Source organism: Castanea sativa, chromosome 9, assembly GCF_040712315.1.
Source record: "Castanea sativa cultivar Marrone di Chiusa Pesio chromosome 9, ASM4071231v1".
Taxonomy (NCBI): Eukaryota; Viridiplantae; Streptophyta; class Magnoliopsida; order Fagales; family Fagaceae; genus Castanea; species Castanea sativa.
The window spans coordinates 2577415-2593314 of NC_134021.1; the positions used below are offsets into that span (position 1 = coordinate 2577415).

Consider the following 15900-nt stretch of genomic DNA (forward strand, 5'->3'; position numbering starts at 1 on the left):
AAAATCTTATGAAGAGAGGTTATACTATAGTAGATAGGTGTTACATGTGCCGATGTAGTGGGTATATTATCGGAAAGAGTGATTGATCTTATGTTTGGTTGGAGGAATTTTGTGGGTAATTACTCTTAGAACTTTTGGAACTTAGTTCTGTTATGCTTGATGGGTATCATCGGATCCCAATAGTCGTACTTTTGAGGATGTCAAGAGCACAAGGAATCAGTTACTAACCACTTTGTTGGCTCTTTGTTAGACTGGTCTCGGGCTAGGGGTTTTACAACTAGCAATTCCATTCCAATGTTTATAGAGTCCTTGTCTTTTTTTTATATAATTTTTTGTAATTCTTTCATCTACTTTGCGCCTGTTGTATATGAAGTGGTCCTTTGATAAAATTATTCTTCTAAAAAAAAAGACTTATGGGAATAAAATTACCTTCTATTGAATCCTCTAATTTTCTCAATTTTTTATTTAGATGTAACACCCAACATTTAAAAATCACAAAAATGTCACATGCCTCACATCTAGCTAAAAATAGGAGGAAAATTCAATGGGAGAGGATCTTTTCCCATATTTATGCCCCTTGGCCTATATGGATGGGTTCCCTTCATGTTGAATTTTTGGCGATGCTTTCTTTGTGTTTGATAATCTGGAGGAAGCATTGGGGAATATGTTGAATGGGCATAGAGGAGGAAGCAAATGCCATTGCTCATCGAGGCGGTATATGGTGTACCCGGCATATATGCCGGGTCACTCACACAGGGGCGGGTCCCACACACTGTGGGGCCCGCCCCTGTGTGAGACACCCGGCATATATGCCGGGTACAAGATATATTTTTCGTGCTCATAGGGGAATTCTCTTTCAACAAATTAAACATTTTGAGACAAATTTTACTGCTGGATGATGGGTCATAACTCATAACACTTATAAGCATACCCTATAAGTACTTATAAGAATACCTTTGTCAATTAGAGATTACCCGACAAATACACATGGTATGGAGTGTGATTCTAACATGTTATATTGATTTGGCCTAAGCCATGGGTAGTCTGGGCATTCAAAGACGCGAATCGAGTATTGATTAATGGGATTCAAATCTGTAACTATCTCTAAGGTGATTACATCTGAATTGATTGATTAAATGACTACTGATGGAGTAACTATCCATAACATTTCCAATTTGTGAAATACATTGTATGCTTATGGTTTACTTCCCCAATTAGACAAATTACCATACAAGCCTAATGTTTGATTGCTTATTTGGAGCATTTCCCAATAACGGACTTTGAAGCATCCTGGAATGTGGTAATGACCAGCTTAACAAGAATTTAATCTACACTAACTTCTTTAGTGTTTTAGGGTCCAGCTTGATCGAAAGCATGGCTAGATTTTTCAGGTGTAGAGCTTGTAACTCAATTAGATTTTAATTAAATATATGACGCAAAATTATACTCTAATTAAATTTTTTTTAATATATATATATGTATGAGCAACAGCCCTTTACTTTAATATCGCTATCCTATTTTCTACCTCAGCGGAACTTAGGTTCAAATCTAAAGCTTCTTGCCATTTTCCATTATTTTTATTTGGAAACTTGTCATTTTCAATCTAGTTCTCCAACACAAACACTAGGGAGCAAATAACTAAAAACAATATATCAAAAACTAAGAAAAATAAATATCAAATCAATTTAAGGTTCATAAGGATGTATTTTCTTGAAAAGGAGAAAAAAGAAGAATTTTTGTAAACTTTACAATTTCAATCTAGTTCTTCTAACACAAACAATAGTTAATAAACCATTAAAAGAGGAGGAGACAAATAACCTAAGACATCACATCGTAAACTGAAAAAACATGCACAAAACAACCAAGGTTCAAAAGGATATATTCTTTTGAAAGGGAGAAAAAATGAGAAGGAAATTTAAACAATATCCTTTGTTAAGATCCAAAGACTATTAGAAGTAGGTTAATAGAACATACACAAAACAACTAAGGTTCATAAGGATATATTCTTTTGAAAGGGAGAAAAAATGAGAAGGAAATTTAAACAATATCCTTTGTTTAGATCCAAAGACTATTAGAAGTAGTAAAATATTAAAGTTGTGATATTCATCATATATATATATATATATATATATATATATATATATATATATATATATATATATATATGATACCCTTCGAATAAGAATGTATACTTTCCCTTTTGTCCTGTTCAGGACATGGCCAAATCGAAATATTCTTTCATAGCCATTAATTCCCCAATTTAAGCTCCATGAGTTTTTAATTAACCAATAATTCTCTCACTTCTTAGTACTATACCCTACCATGAGGATGTGAATAAGAGCGTATACTTTCTCTTTTGTCTTATTCAAGACACAGACAGATTGAAGTATTTTTCCATAATCATTAATTCCCCTATTTAAGCTTCAAGAGTTTTTAATCAACCAATAATCCTCCCTCCTTAGTACCATACCCTACAACAAGGATGGCATGGGTAAAATCTGGTACAATTTTTGGATTCAAAGGATTCTTAGGGCCTTTTTAAATTTACTAAAACCAATATACAACAAACTAATTAGAAAATATCAAAACAATACCTTTATAAACTACACAAGCATGAATTATTTACCTATTTTAGCTTTGTAAATTCAGAAAAAACATGCACAGTTGCAACCACAAGATGAATTTTTGACCTGCTCACGAAAAGCAATTTGATTATCATCACTAATTCTCTAAAAAATTTCAATTTTAAATCCTGGCAGAAAGAAATAAAAGTAGAAAATACATAAGAAACCAAATAATGAACATAAACATAAATATAAATATACGCCTAAAAATATATATAAATCCTTTCTGTTGGTTTACAGTAGCTTCTTTCCCCCCCCCCCCCCCTAAAAATGATTGTCTTAGTAGAAATGTCATTCCTCATTATCCAATCAAATGCTTTGTTAATTCTATATGAGTAGCAACCTTTTCATCAGGTTCCGCGTGCCTCAATTCAATTCACAACAATCCGGCCAGCACTACTCCGCGAGATTACAACAAACTAAACCGACCAAAAAAGCCTACCCTCAAATAGACATACCATTGATAAAATCAATCATTGATACCTACCACCTTATTAGCAAAATAAAAAACCTACTAGCTTAACAAAGTCAGCAACCCAAGCATCAATCAGCATCACACCAATGCATGCAAGATGCGACCGTGACCTATCCCAAGCAGCAACACATAAACCCTATCATGACGATAACCTTTGAAACAATTACAATGATGAAATTGGCAAACCCAACAATGGTGTAAAAAACCCAATTCCCATACCATCAACAACTCATGCCGTTGTAGATTAGCGAGAAAGACAGGAGTCAGAATTTTTTTTCATTGTTTTAGGAGGAGAGAGAGAGAGCTTAGTAACGTAAGCTTGTAATCAAGTAGGACATTAAAGTGGTTGAAAATATGATGAAATTGACTTTAATGGGATTGCGTGGTCTGTTAGTTTGGAGTCAGCATACCTCTCGTCCTTGGGTTAATGGGCGAATGCTTATGCAAGAGAGAGAAAGAGATATGGTGGAAGCTCTAGCAAGGATTCCAAGCTCAATTGGTTTTATATAGTTTGACATTGTCCCCTTTAGAAAATATTAAGTTGAAGTTGAAAGCATCACAAAGACATTCTTCTCACTTTTGGAGTTAGTATTGTAATTTTAGGATATACATCACCCGACCTTTTTAGTTTTTTAGTTGTGTCTTGACAAAAGAATCATTCAAATGCCTTTCAGTGCGGTTCCCATCTCATTCAACAAAACGGATTTTAAAAGGCAAAACCAAACATTCTCTTAGTTTTTTCCCTTTTGTTTTTCTTTTCTTGACTTGGGTCTGAGAGACTTTGGGCCTCACTTGAAATTTACGAAACTATTGCACCTTTTTTTTTTTTTCCTAATGATCAAGCTCGTTGCACTGGGTCCGACAACATTTTGTGCATATTGCTGTCAGCATGAACTTTGATTAATGGAAAGTGAGTAAGAGATTGATAATTTGCTAGTCATCATATCAGTTCTCAATCTTCCATACTCGAAAGTCTTCATGAGTCCCATTTAGTATGCAAGTTTTAGCAAAAGCGTATTGGTTAGACCCGTAGAATGCAAGTTTCAGCAAAGCATTTGGTTTGGTGGTTGCTATGATTATATTTTATCTTCTTTCTTTCACGCCCATACACTTGACACCACCAATCACATGAGGCATCCTATACTTGTCCATTTTTTTTGTAATGCTTGCGCTTAGTAAGAGGAGGATACTCGAATAATTGTTAGCGTAATCTATGGCCATGCTCATTACGAAAATATTTGTTATATTTGTATGACTTTTCTTTACATATATATATATATATATATATATATATTTTTTTTTTTTTAAACCTCCTTTGTAATTCAACTAAACTCAACTAAACGACCAAAGTTTATCTTATTCTTTATTTCATACTTATAAGAGGTTATAACTTGATAAAGGGTCCATTTGTTTAATGGTTTGGGTCCATTTGTTTAATGTTTTGTGTTTATAATTGTTACTCAATTTTACACATACCTTATTTTTGAACTGAAACTGTGATTTAAAGTCACAATTTTAAAAAATTGAGTATGTGTAAAACTGTGTGTAACCGTTTATGTGTAATAAGTATTACCCTTTGTTTAAATTTGTAAATTGGATTATTTTTGAGCCAATTTGTAACAATTGTTTTTAGAATACTACTATATATAGTCTTACTTCCTAATGTTTTAAGCCAAATAAGTAAAGAATTTTTTGTAGCGAAAGCTCACAGTAGGTTTTACTAAATTGAGATGCAAAGATGTTTCAAATGGTTTACAGCAGTACTAAGTGGAGAATTTTGCCGAAACAGTAGACTTTTCAATGAGAAGATTTCTTTGACATAATGAACCATTTTTATTCCTCTATGGTCTTTACAGTCGGCCATTCATTATCACAAAAGAGCATCCAAGGCAAATTAGAAAAAAAAATTTCCACTCAACGAAATAAGAAATTACTATAAATTGAATTTTCCCAGTGAAGAATATGGAATGGAACTAATTAGTAATTAATGATGCACTGAGACTTCATCATTGCCATTGGAATTATTTAATCAAACAATGGTTGATCTTGATCCATCTATAAGCTTGTCTAAAGGCCCTACACTTCCAATTCGTCACAATATTCTTGTACATTAATTGAACCCTTTGGTGCACTAATTAACTAATTGCTCATAATATGAACCCCTATTTAAGCAGGTTAGCGATATTGTACCAAAACTACACCTAAATAAGTCTCCTAATGAGCTTTGAAACTTGATTATATGGTCAAATGTCCCCATCTCCAACGTCATATGTAAGAAATTAGGACTAATTAATAGGCTTTGCGATTCACATGCATTGCATGAGAATAGAGTATTCTTAAAGAGTTCTAAAATTTTTAGCATTTAGCATTTAAAAATCTAATTTTATAGCATTTAGGACATCACTTTACAATACCCTTAACATCAAAATTTCTAATTTTTTACCATTTCATTTAAATATTCTTTCTTTATTATTTTTTATTCTTCCTCTCTCTCTCTCCCACAGCAGAAAAAAAACATTAAAAAAATTATAACATCTTGCTACAATGCGCTCTAAAAAATGAGAACTCATTGTAGCAAGATGTCAAATTTTTTAGCATATAGCATCTTTGATGGAATAGGTTTTTGTGGTTATAAATGCTAAAAATAGCATAACATTTTAGCACTTATAACACTCTTGATGAGAATGCTCCTGAAGTAAATATTGTATGTATACCTTTTGTCAAAGAATTTGGATTGGATTGGATTAGTTAGCTAAGCCATATTTTTTTTAAATAAGCATTTTTTTAATGGTTATATGCTTAAAAATAATACCTGGTCAAAACTCAAAAGAAGAAGAAAAAAGAAATTTATAGACTCGTACCAAAAACAAGTGGTCATCTGTGGACCCAATTTATCATAGAATTTGTTCCTTTGAAAAGTTAAAGTAACAACAAAGAGTACTTCCCTTTTCCACACTTTCCCGTCGCTTGTAACAACAAAAAAGCTACAAAAATACGTTTACATCTTCCATTCCTTCCATGGCAAGAAAAACTTTACAGTACGTGTGTGTTCTGTGTGTGTGTTTGAGAGAGAGAGAGAGATGCAATAAAATTATTTCCTTAATTAGAACAACGTGTTTGTTCTGTGTGTGTGTTTGAGAGAGAGAGAGAGAGAATAAGATTATTCCTTAATTAGAACACTACATGAACAACAAAGACCCATTTTGCCACAAAGTCCCTACTGTAATTTCCCATCAACATAACTTAACACAAAATTAAAGAAACACCTGCCATTTTTTTTTTGTGTGTGCGCGGAAGAACAACTTCTCTCAATTATAAAGCATATAAAACTTTAAGTTAATGGGAAAATACAATAAATTTGTTTCCATAATTAGAACAACATGTGTGTTCTATGTGTGTGTGTGTTTGAGAGAGAGAGAGAGAGAGAGAGAGAGATACAAGAACATTATTCCTTAATTAGAACAACTCAGAAGTGGAAAAAAAAAATTAAAAACAGAATTACATTTCCTTCTAATCCCATTACATGCAGATACAACCCATTTTTCCACAAAGTCCCTACTGTATTTTCCCATTAACATAACTTAACACAAAATTAAAGAAACACCTGCCATTTTTTTTGTGTGCGTAGAAGAAGAACTTCTCTTAATTATAAAGCATATAAAACTTAAAAAAAAGAAGAAAAGAAAAGAGGAAGTAATTAACTCAAGTGTATGAATTAAGTCAATCCACCACATCTACACTAGCACTGCAAGACAAAAACCTGTGGAAGATCCTAAACAAGGCGACGCATGAAAATTCCTTCACTTTCCTCAAAACCAAACACTTCCTCTTAACCCCTCGAATCTTTCTCTTCCTTCCAGGAATCATTCTCTCTTTCACTCTCCCAAAACATTTCTGGGTCTTCTCAGGCATAGTCTCTTTCCTTGAAAACGTGTAGCTTCTCAAATAAAGCTGTCTGCATGAAATACTATCCACAACCTTGGGGTGCCCTTGACCATGGCCATGGCCATGACCTCCTGTGCGCTCTAAGCTCACTGACTTCACAAACTCTGCATCAGACTCCGGCCACTTGTAGAGGTTCACATAGGTGGCTCGGACAGGAACACGAGGATCACGTGCGTCACTGACACAGCTTGATATGCAAACTGAGCTCATTTTTTTGGTGTATGAGCTAGGTTCAGAGAGTTTGTGCAGTACTACTAAGTTTTGGTTTTGGGGTATAAATTGAGACAAGACTTAGATTGTAAGAAAAGGTATATAGAAGGTAGAGAGAGAGAGAGAGATTAATGGGGTACGTTGTAGCTAGTGGGGATTTTTATCATGTTAAAATGTGTCATATTTATAATGATTTGGCATAATTAGCAATGACTCTGTCTGTGTCGTCGCGTGTCTGCGGTGTTAGTGTTAGGCCAAGATTAGATAAACAATTCTTCCAACACAAAAGAGAGAATTACTTTATTGAACAAATATATATATGCCAATGGTAAGATAGAGTTGGAGCAATGATTAGCATGAGAATGGAGTAAATTTATAAATATAAGTGAGTAAGTAGATTATACACATATGCATAACGCATTTAACCCTTCATCACCTTCAAACGGTAAAATTTTGGATTGATAGTGACTAGCATGATACTAACATCGAGTATAATAGTAGTGAACTAACACAGTATAGTAGACTTAGTTCACTAACTTTGTTAGTTCACTACACGTGTTATCTTTACTACAATAAAAGAGCACTGGCTAGAGCTCCTTAATTATCGCCACCAAAATTACGAGTCATTATAAATGTATGGTGTGTACATTTTCCTTTACTGGTTATTGTATTTGCTTTGATTTCTTTTAATTACATTCTTTGGTAAAGTTATAAGAAAAAGTTTATTTTGTAGATTTAGAATACATGTCATTTGTCTCACTTTTTATATATTCAATTAGACGAATTTAGGTTGCGTTTGTTTCGGGTGAAAAACCTTTATATAAAATGTTTTACACCCTTAAAGGTGTTTGGGTGGACAAGAAAATACGGTTAAATTGAAATCAATTTTTAGTTGACCATAAAATAGGATTTGGTGGACTATAAAATATTTTACAGTTTTGTTTTCCCAACATTCATTTTACACCCTTCAGCTACGTAAATAGAGAGCCCTTGTTCATGTGAACACCGCTCTCAGCCTCATCTTCATTGTCGAATGCTACCTTTAACCTCATCCTCACCATTAAACGTCCACTGATGAACGCTGCCCTATTTCTTCCTTTTTTTTCTCTTTTCCACTTAGACCTAGCTACGAAGCCCTAAAGCTCAATTTGTCCAAATCGAGCTAGTAGGTACCAAATCGAAACACCCATGACCCAATCTTGTTGTCTTTGCTTGAAGCTCATCGTTGTCGCCTCTAGATCGTCACCTCCGCCTCTCTCTCTCTCTCTCTCTCTCTCTCTCTCTCTCTCTCTCTCTCTCTCTCTCTCTCTCTTAGTTTTACCAGATTTGATGAATGATTTTGTTTTTATTTTTGTTTCTTTTGGTGTGTCTACTGACTTTTGAGATTTTCGTTGGTGGCTGGAAAAATGAGAGAAACTTGTAGAAAATGTGTTTTTTAGGGCATTTTTAGGAATACAGCCAAGCACTTAAAAATATCCTTTCTGAAAAATATTTTCACTTAAAAATAGTTTACACTCAAAAAACATTTTACGTCAAGCCGAACATAGCCTTAGTTGAATTTGTGGGTGTGGCTTTTTTTTGTTGTTGTTGATAAACCGTGGGTGTGGCATGTTGATGATAAGGAGTAGAGGCTAATGACAAGGGCAGAAAAGAGGCAATTATCTTTAGTGAAGATTGTTGCCTCCCATAGCTAGATCTAGATTTTTTGATGACTAGGAATTTTCTTGTGAAGAATTAATAATGGATGATATAGTCATTTAAACTTCCCCCCCCCCCCCTAACGTCCCGATATATGATATATCCACATGGTGAGGATTAAGTTTGATTATATGGAACCCATGCAAACTGGCGTAGTCAGTGTAAGTGCACAATTGCACCTGGACCCAAAGAAGATTATGGGCTCAGGTCCAATGAGCCTTAAACAATAAAATTCGTAGAGTGTGGGCTTGAAACCTAGGTTAGAAGTGCTGGGAGCTTGATAACAGGCTTTTATAAACAAATACAGATAAATAACGAACGATAATTGCAAATAGATCTCCTCGGACCCTAGCCGAGGACTACCTCTTTATTATTTCTCTTTCTTTCTTACAGGTTACAATCCTTAATTTCTTTTCTTGTTCTTTAGAGAGAGAGAGTAAGCGAGAGAGCCCAAAAGAGAGAGAGTGACCCCTCTTCTTTTCTATTCCTCCCCCTTAAATACCCCTTTTTTAGATGCCTTTTGGGACCTTGACTAGAAGTTTCTGCCCTACTGTTTAGGGGTCACATCCCCATTAATGCGGCCAGGGAGGTAGGTGCAGAGTCTTTAATGCGGAGGTAGCAGCCTTTGCTCTAGATATTTTCCTTAATACTAGTGTATCGAGAAGGTTCAGGGTTTTCCCCTTTAACCATTAGTCTTTCTAGAGTTGAGCTTTGACCTTCATAATGAAGCTTTGAATTCTCTTGGGCTTGTCCGAGGAGAAGTTCGTCCTCGGCTCCACCCTTGGACCCTCGGCGTATTGGCCAATTCGTAGAGTTTAATTCTGGAGCAGGTCGGCCCTTCATGCTACAGTCCAAAGACCCATATGCCCATTTGGGTCCTTTCACTCCCCATAATAGCCCCTCAAAACTCTATTTTTCATCATCCGAGGAGAAAAAATAGGGTTTTGATCCAACGGACACTTTACCCACACTTTCTATAAATAACTACACGTGTGAAAACCGTTTCGCGTTCCAGAGGATGCCACTTGGCGGTTTTATTTTAAAAAATGCGCGCATTTATCACCGTAAGTTATACCTTGTCCCCCACGTTCAACGGTGAGATGAGCATCCAACGGTCCTTGTTACTCCATGAAAATTTGGGCGGGACAAATACAATTTCGAGGCGGCTTCCCGCACGTTGTGACGCTTCGGGAACCTACGCCTTCATTTATTTCTCCAGAGGCTAATCCCATCAAAACATCAGCAATTACCTTTTGTCTGCAGAAATCCGTGGAAATTTGCACAACTTGAAATTTGTAAGTTCTTGTTTCTTTACTCTGAACCCTTTCTCCTCGGACCCTGTCCTCGGCTAACCTTGTAACCATTCTCTTTCTTAGTACTTAGCCTTTCGTTTCTTTCCGATAGGTAAATTTAAGTGTCTAGTTGATACCGCCGCGGGGATGAAGGGTTTTAGAGCCAAATATCATATTCCCAACGACGTAGGTCTAGAATACTGCCCGGTGGAAGCCATGGCCGGTGCTAGGAAAACCGGAGAGGTCATCATTCCAATGGTCGCCTTCGTAGAAGGTGGGATGACCCTCCCAATAAAACCCATAACCAGGGAGTATCTTCGCAACCACCGGTTGTGTCCTGATCAGTGCGCTCCAAACGTGTTTAGAGTTTTAGGAAGCGTCGATGCTCTAAACGAGCAGATAGGTCTGAACCTCACCTGGCATGATGTCGTTTTTATGTACGAATGCCACAAACTCACTGGAGTAGGTTATTACATCAAATCCCGCTCCAGCGTAGTTAGGTTGATCTCCTGTTTGCCAAAATCCAATAAAGGCATGAAGGATGACTATCTAATCGTCTCTGGCAACTGGCACGACGGCCCCCACTGTCCTGTTGAGTGGGGAGATCCAGGTGCGACACCTTAGGATTTAACTTCCCCTAACTTCCTAAATAATCTAGGAATATGTATTGACATTTACTTGAGCGTCTGACTTTAATTTATTATACGTTCTACGTATCTGACCGTGTTCACTTATTTTGATGTTTCTCTTTGCAGATAAGCAAAACGTGCGCCCCCGCTTAAGCCACTGCAACGTTGCCAATTTGAATCGAGTACTACGCTCCGAAGTGTTCGTCAACGCAGACTTACAACTTAGGGCGGCTCATTTGATTCTTGGGTACAAGCCTGTCTCCTCGGACTTTCAGGAGATCGAAAACTCAATAATCGCGGGTGACCGGAGGCGAAGAAGGATCCATGTGGCCAGGCCGCACTTCTTAGCTGACCAAGAACTTCCCGACGACCCCAACACCATTTTGTACAACCGTCCTATCGCGGCAACCCCCCTCTCAACACACTCCCAAGCAACTGCCATCCCGGAGGAGCAGGTGTCCTCTTCACATACACTCGACGACGAAATAGACAACTTCCACCTTGAGGACATCGAAAGACCTCGAGGAAATCTATTCGTCGTACTTTCTGACGAGGACGAAGAGCCCACCGAGGCCTCTGGAGTTGAAGGGTTCGTCGTTGCCCACCCCCCAGTCAAATCCGAGGAGGACATGGACAGACTTCACGGCCTTCTGACCAAGAGAGGCGAAAAAGTCGCCCAGAAGAAGACAGGAGGGTCCCAAGCTCTTCCATCCTTGCCACCTCCCCCTCCTCCAGCCGAACCCAAGCTTCCAGCTGAAGAGCCAAGAAAGAAAAGGAAGGGGGAGGCCGAGGAGACTGCCGACGAAAAACAAAAAAGACCGAAACAACAGCCGCAGCCAACTCAGCAGCAGAAGCTAGATAAAGGCAAAGGCAAGGCTCGCTCAATTGAGAGTGGGGAGATCCGTGATGTGGCCGAAGTGCGCCGAGCACCGGCCACATGGTCTCCTGACCTTAAACTGGACAGTGCACCAATTTCCTCCCGCCGCCCAGTATCAGGGCAATCCAACAAGGCCATGCCCACCACCTGGCCGATGCGTTGGAGCGCCCATTTCTGCTGCCCAAGGATATGGAAACCTTGGAGAGAATGAGTCAACCCCAACTATTCCTGTCCTTAAAAAGGGAGTTAGTCCTGGTAAGTTTTAATTTTTCATGAACATTTCCTTCTTCATAATACTGGATCAATGAGAAGTGTTTTGCTACATCTAATTTCTTAACACTTTATGTAGGCCGTTCAAGAAGTCTTTGTAGCCGAGAAGTTTGTAGAAGACTCTCGGAAGAAGGCCAGACTGGAGCTTGACATTCGAATGGAGACTGAGAAGTCCCTAGGCCAAGCCCTTGCAGAAAATGAGAAACTCGTCTCTCAGGTGGCTGATCTTAAAAGAGAAAGAGATGGTGTCGAGGCCAGCCTGAAGACGATGAAGACTCAAATAGAAGGGCAGCACAAGCTTCTCCGGGGCAAAGACGACGAATTAGCCCAAGCCGAGAGGGAGCACTTGGAATTAGAAGGAGCTTGCGCGCCTGAAGGAAGAAGCCAGCGCATTCAAACGCTCTATGGAGGCCGCCAAGCAGGCGAGTTATGAAGAAGGGGTAGCTGCAACAGAGGAACAGCTGACAGAGGCTTTCGCGGCTTTGTGCCGGGAGTACTGTCAGCAAGTCTGGGGGGAAGCCCTAAGTGTAGCAGGTGTTCCTTCAGCCTCGGAGCTGAGGAAGTCTGAGAACATTTGGCTTCCCCTGGAAATACAGGAGATAGAAGAGACTCCTACTGTTGCTCCTGCCCCTGAGGCAACTCTTCCTGCTCTTCCTCCTACTGCCCCAAAGCTCGTTCCAGATCCTACAGAGCCTTCAGGTTCCAACAAAGTGATGGAAGGGAGTGGGGATGCCGAGAAAGGCTTAAGCCAAATTGTGGAGCCCAATGCCCCTCCAACAAATGCAATAGACAAAGGGAAACAAGTTTTGTCTTCCTTTGAATTGGAGCTAAGAAATACCGAGGCGTCCAACACTTCTCAGCAAAATCCCCCTCCAAAAGTTTAGGGACTAGCCTAGGACTTCTCTTTCTTTATAACCAGAATTTAGCATGTAATGTATGCCAAAAATTATTAATAAAAGACAATCTTTGTACAACTTTCTTCTATTTTATATTTGTTCTACCCCCTTTTTTATATTTATTATTATTATTTTTTTGTCATAAGAATTCTCATGAAGACACAGTTAAAGGCAGGGATTGCACAATTATAACCCCCATACATTCATGCGCATGTTTGCCTGGCATAGAAAAATACTTAAGAACCTGATAGAGGGTGACTTAGTTTGGATACCAAGCAATGCCTTAGTTAAACAATGCCTTATAATCTGTGGCATTGTTTTTAATGGGATGTAAGGTCCGAGGACCATTCCTTAGATAAATTTACTTAACATTTAAAGACACAGAACTTAAAATCTGAATTAATGAATAGTAAGATGCTGATTTCCACAAAACATGTAATAGAAACAAGAACCGTAACAAAATATTAAGAATAGCAACTTTAACTATTAAATTTATCAAAGTAGAAAGTCCGAGGACCCGGTATAACTAAAGTTCTGGCTGACAGATGCTAAGATATCAATTTCCACAAGGTTTGTGGTCCGAGGACTACACTTAACCAAGTTTCTGTTTGATTCTTAAGAACAGTAACTTCAAATGTTAATTTTCCCAAAGTAGGAGGTCCGAGGACCCGGCATAACTAAGGTTCTGTTTAACAAATGACAAGACATCAATTTCCACAAGGTTTGTGGTCCGAGGACTACACTTAACCAAGTTTCTGTTTGATTCTTAAGAACAGTAACTTCAAATGTTAATTTCCCCAAAGTAGGAGGTCCGAGGACCCGGCATAACTAAGGTTCTGTTTAACAAATGACAAGACATCAATTTCCACAAGGTTTATGGTCCGAGGACTACACTTAACCAAGTTTCTGTTTGATTCTTAAGAACAGTAACTTCAAATGTTAATTTCTCCAAAGTAGGAGGTCCGAGGACCCGGTATAACTAAGGTTCTGTTTAACAAATGACAAGACATCAATTTCCACAAGGTTTGTGGTCCGAGGACTACACTTAACCAAGTTTCTGTTTGATTCTTAAGAACAGTAACTTCAAATGTTAATTTTCTCAAAGTAGGAGGTCCGAGGACCCGGCATAACTAAGGTTCTGTTTAACAAATGACAAGACATCAATTTCCACAAGGTTTGTGGTCCGAGGACTACACTTAACCAAGTTTCTGTTTGATTCTTAAGAACAGTAACTTCAAATGTTAATTTCCCCAAAGTAGGAGGTCCGAGGACCCAGCATAACTAAGGTTCTGTTTAACAAATGACAAGACATCAATTTTCACAAGGTTTGTGGTCCGAGGACTACACTTAACCAAGTTTCTGTTTGATTCTTAAGAACAGTAACTTCAAATGTTAAAGGTACTTATAACTTTGAAATGTTAACCCACAAAAGCACGTTTTATTAATAATAATACCTTCTAAGGTTATTTACATTCCACGGACGTGGTACAATTCTTTCATCTAGGTCGGCTAGCCGATATGACCCTATGCCTGCTACTGAAACAATGCGATAGGGGCCTCCCCAGTTGGGTCCTAGCTTACCCCAAGCTGGGTTCTTAGAAGTCCCTACAACTTTTCTTAGTACAAGATCACTAGGTACAAGTGGCCTTAGCTTCACATGGGCATCATATCCCCGTTTTAGCTTCTGTTGATAGTAAGCCGTTTGGACCAAAGTTGCCTCGCGTCGTTCCTCAAGTAAATCAAGACCTTTCTCCAGGAGTCCATTGTTATTCTCGGGGCTAAAAGAGCTCGTCTTTAGGGTGGGAAAACCAGATTCCAAAGGTATCACCGCCTCGGCTCCATAAGTCATAGAGAATGGCGTTTCTCCCGTGGACCTGCGCGGTGTGGTCTGATACGTCCACAGAACATGAGGGAGTTCTTCTACCCATCTGCCTTTCGCATCGTCCAACCTTTTCTTGAGCCTGCTAACTATGACCTTGTTAACAGCCTCGGCTTGCCCATTTCCCTGAGGATAAGCTGGGGTGGAGTATCTATTTATGATACCCATGTCACCACAATATTGCCTAAAGGCCTTGCTGTCGAATTGAACGCCATTGTCTGAGATAAGCGTGTGTGGTATACCGAATCTAGTGACAATATTTTTCCAGACAAACTTTTTGGAATCAACATCTCTGATATTTGCTAAGGGCTCGGCCTCAACCCATTTAGTGAAATAGTCCGTTCCCACAAGAAGCCATCTTTTGTTTCCTGCAGCTCTCGGAAATGGCCCCACTATGTCCAATCCCCACTGCGCAAAAGGCCAAGGACTGGAGAGAGGGTTAAGAACTCCACCAGGTTGATGAATATTTGGGGCGAACCTCTGGCATTGATCACACTTTCTAGCATAGTCTTGAGCCTCTCTCTGCATATTGGGCCACCAATAACCCTGAGTAAGAGCTCTATGGGCTAAGGACCTTCCCCCAGTGTGGCTGCCACAAATCCCCTCATGCAATTCCTCAAGTAATGCTTCCGTTGATTCAGGGTGCACACACAACAAATACAGTCCTGAGAAGGATCGTTTGTACAGCTTCTGGTCCTCGGACAACCAGAAACGTGGCGCCTTTCGACGTATCTTTTCGGCTTCAGATTTATCCTCAGGAAGGATATCATTCTTAAGAAAAGATATGACCTGGTCCATCCAACTAGGTCCAAGCCTTATTAGATGGATGTGAGCCGCCTTGGCGGGGATGAGAGTTGGTTCTAGCAAATCCTCCACAAGGATAATCCTGGGCAAATCCTGAGTCGAGGACGTTGCTAACGTAGCCAAAGAATCGGCGTGGGTGTTTCCACTCCTAGAGATGTGAGCTAAGACAAAGGAGTCAAATTCTGCTTGCTGACGCTTGACCTGGGCCAAATATTCCTGCATTCTTGGGTCCCTGGCCTCCATGGTCCCCATGACCTGGCCGACCACCAACTGAGAGTCCGAGAATGCATGGACTTCCTTT

The 15900-nt window shown here is 38.8% G+C and overlaps 1 protein-coding gene across 1 annotated transcript; it reads right to left on the reverse strand.

Annotated features, from left to right (window-relative positions):
* Positions 1-6534: 6534 nt before the first annotated feature.
* Positions 6535-7392, reverse strand: LOC142611180 (uncharacterized). Its single transcript, XM_075783226.1, has one exon. It carries the CDS (start codon positions 7252-7254, stop codon positions 6820-6822), a length of 435 nt encoding a protein of 144 aa, XP_075639341.1. The 5' UTR covers positions 7255-7392; the 3' UTR covers positions 6535-6819.
* Positions 7393-15900: the final 8508 nt, after the last annotated feature.

Coding starts and splice junctions, on each gene's coding strand:
- LOC142611180 (XM_075783226.1), bottom strand. CDS start 7,254: ATGAGCTCAGTTTGCATATCAAGCTGTGTCAGTGACGCACGTGATCCT.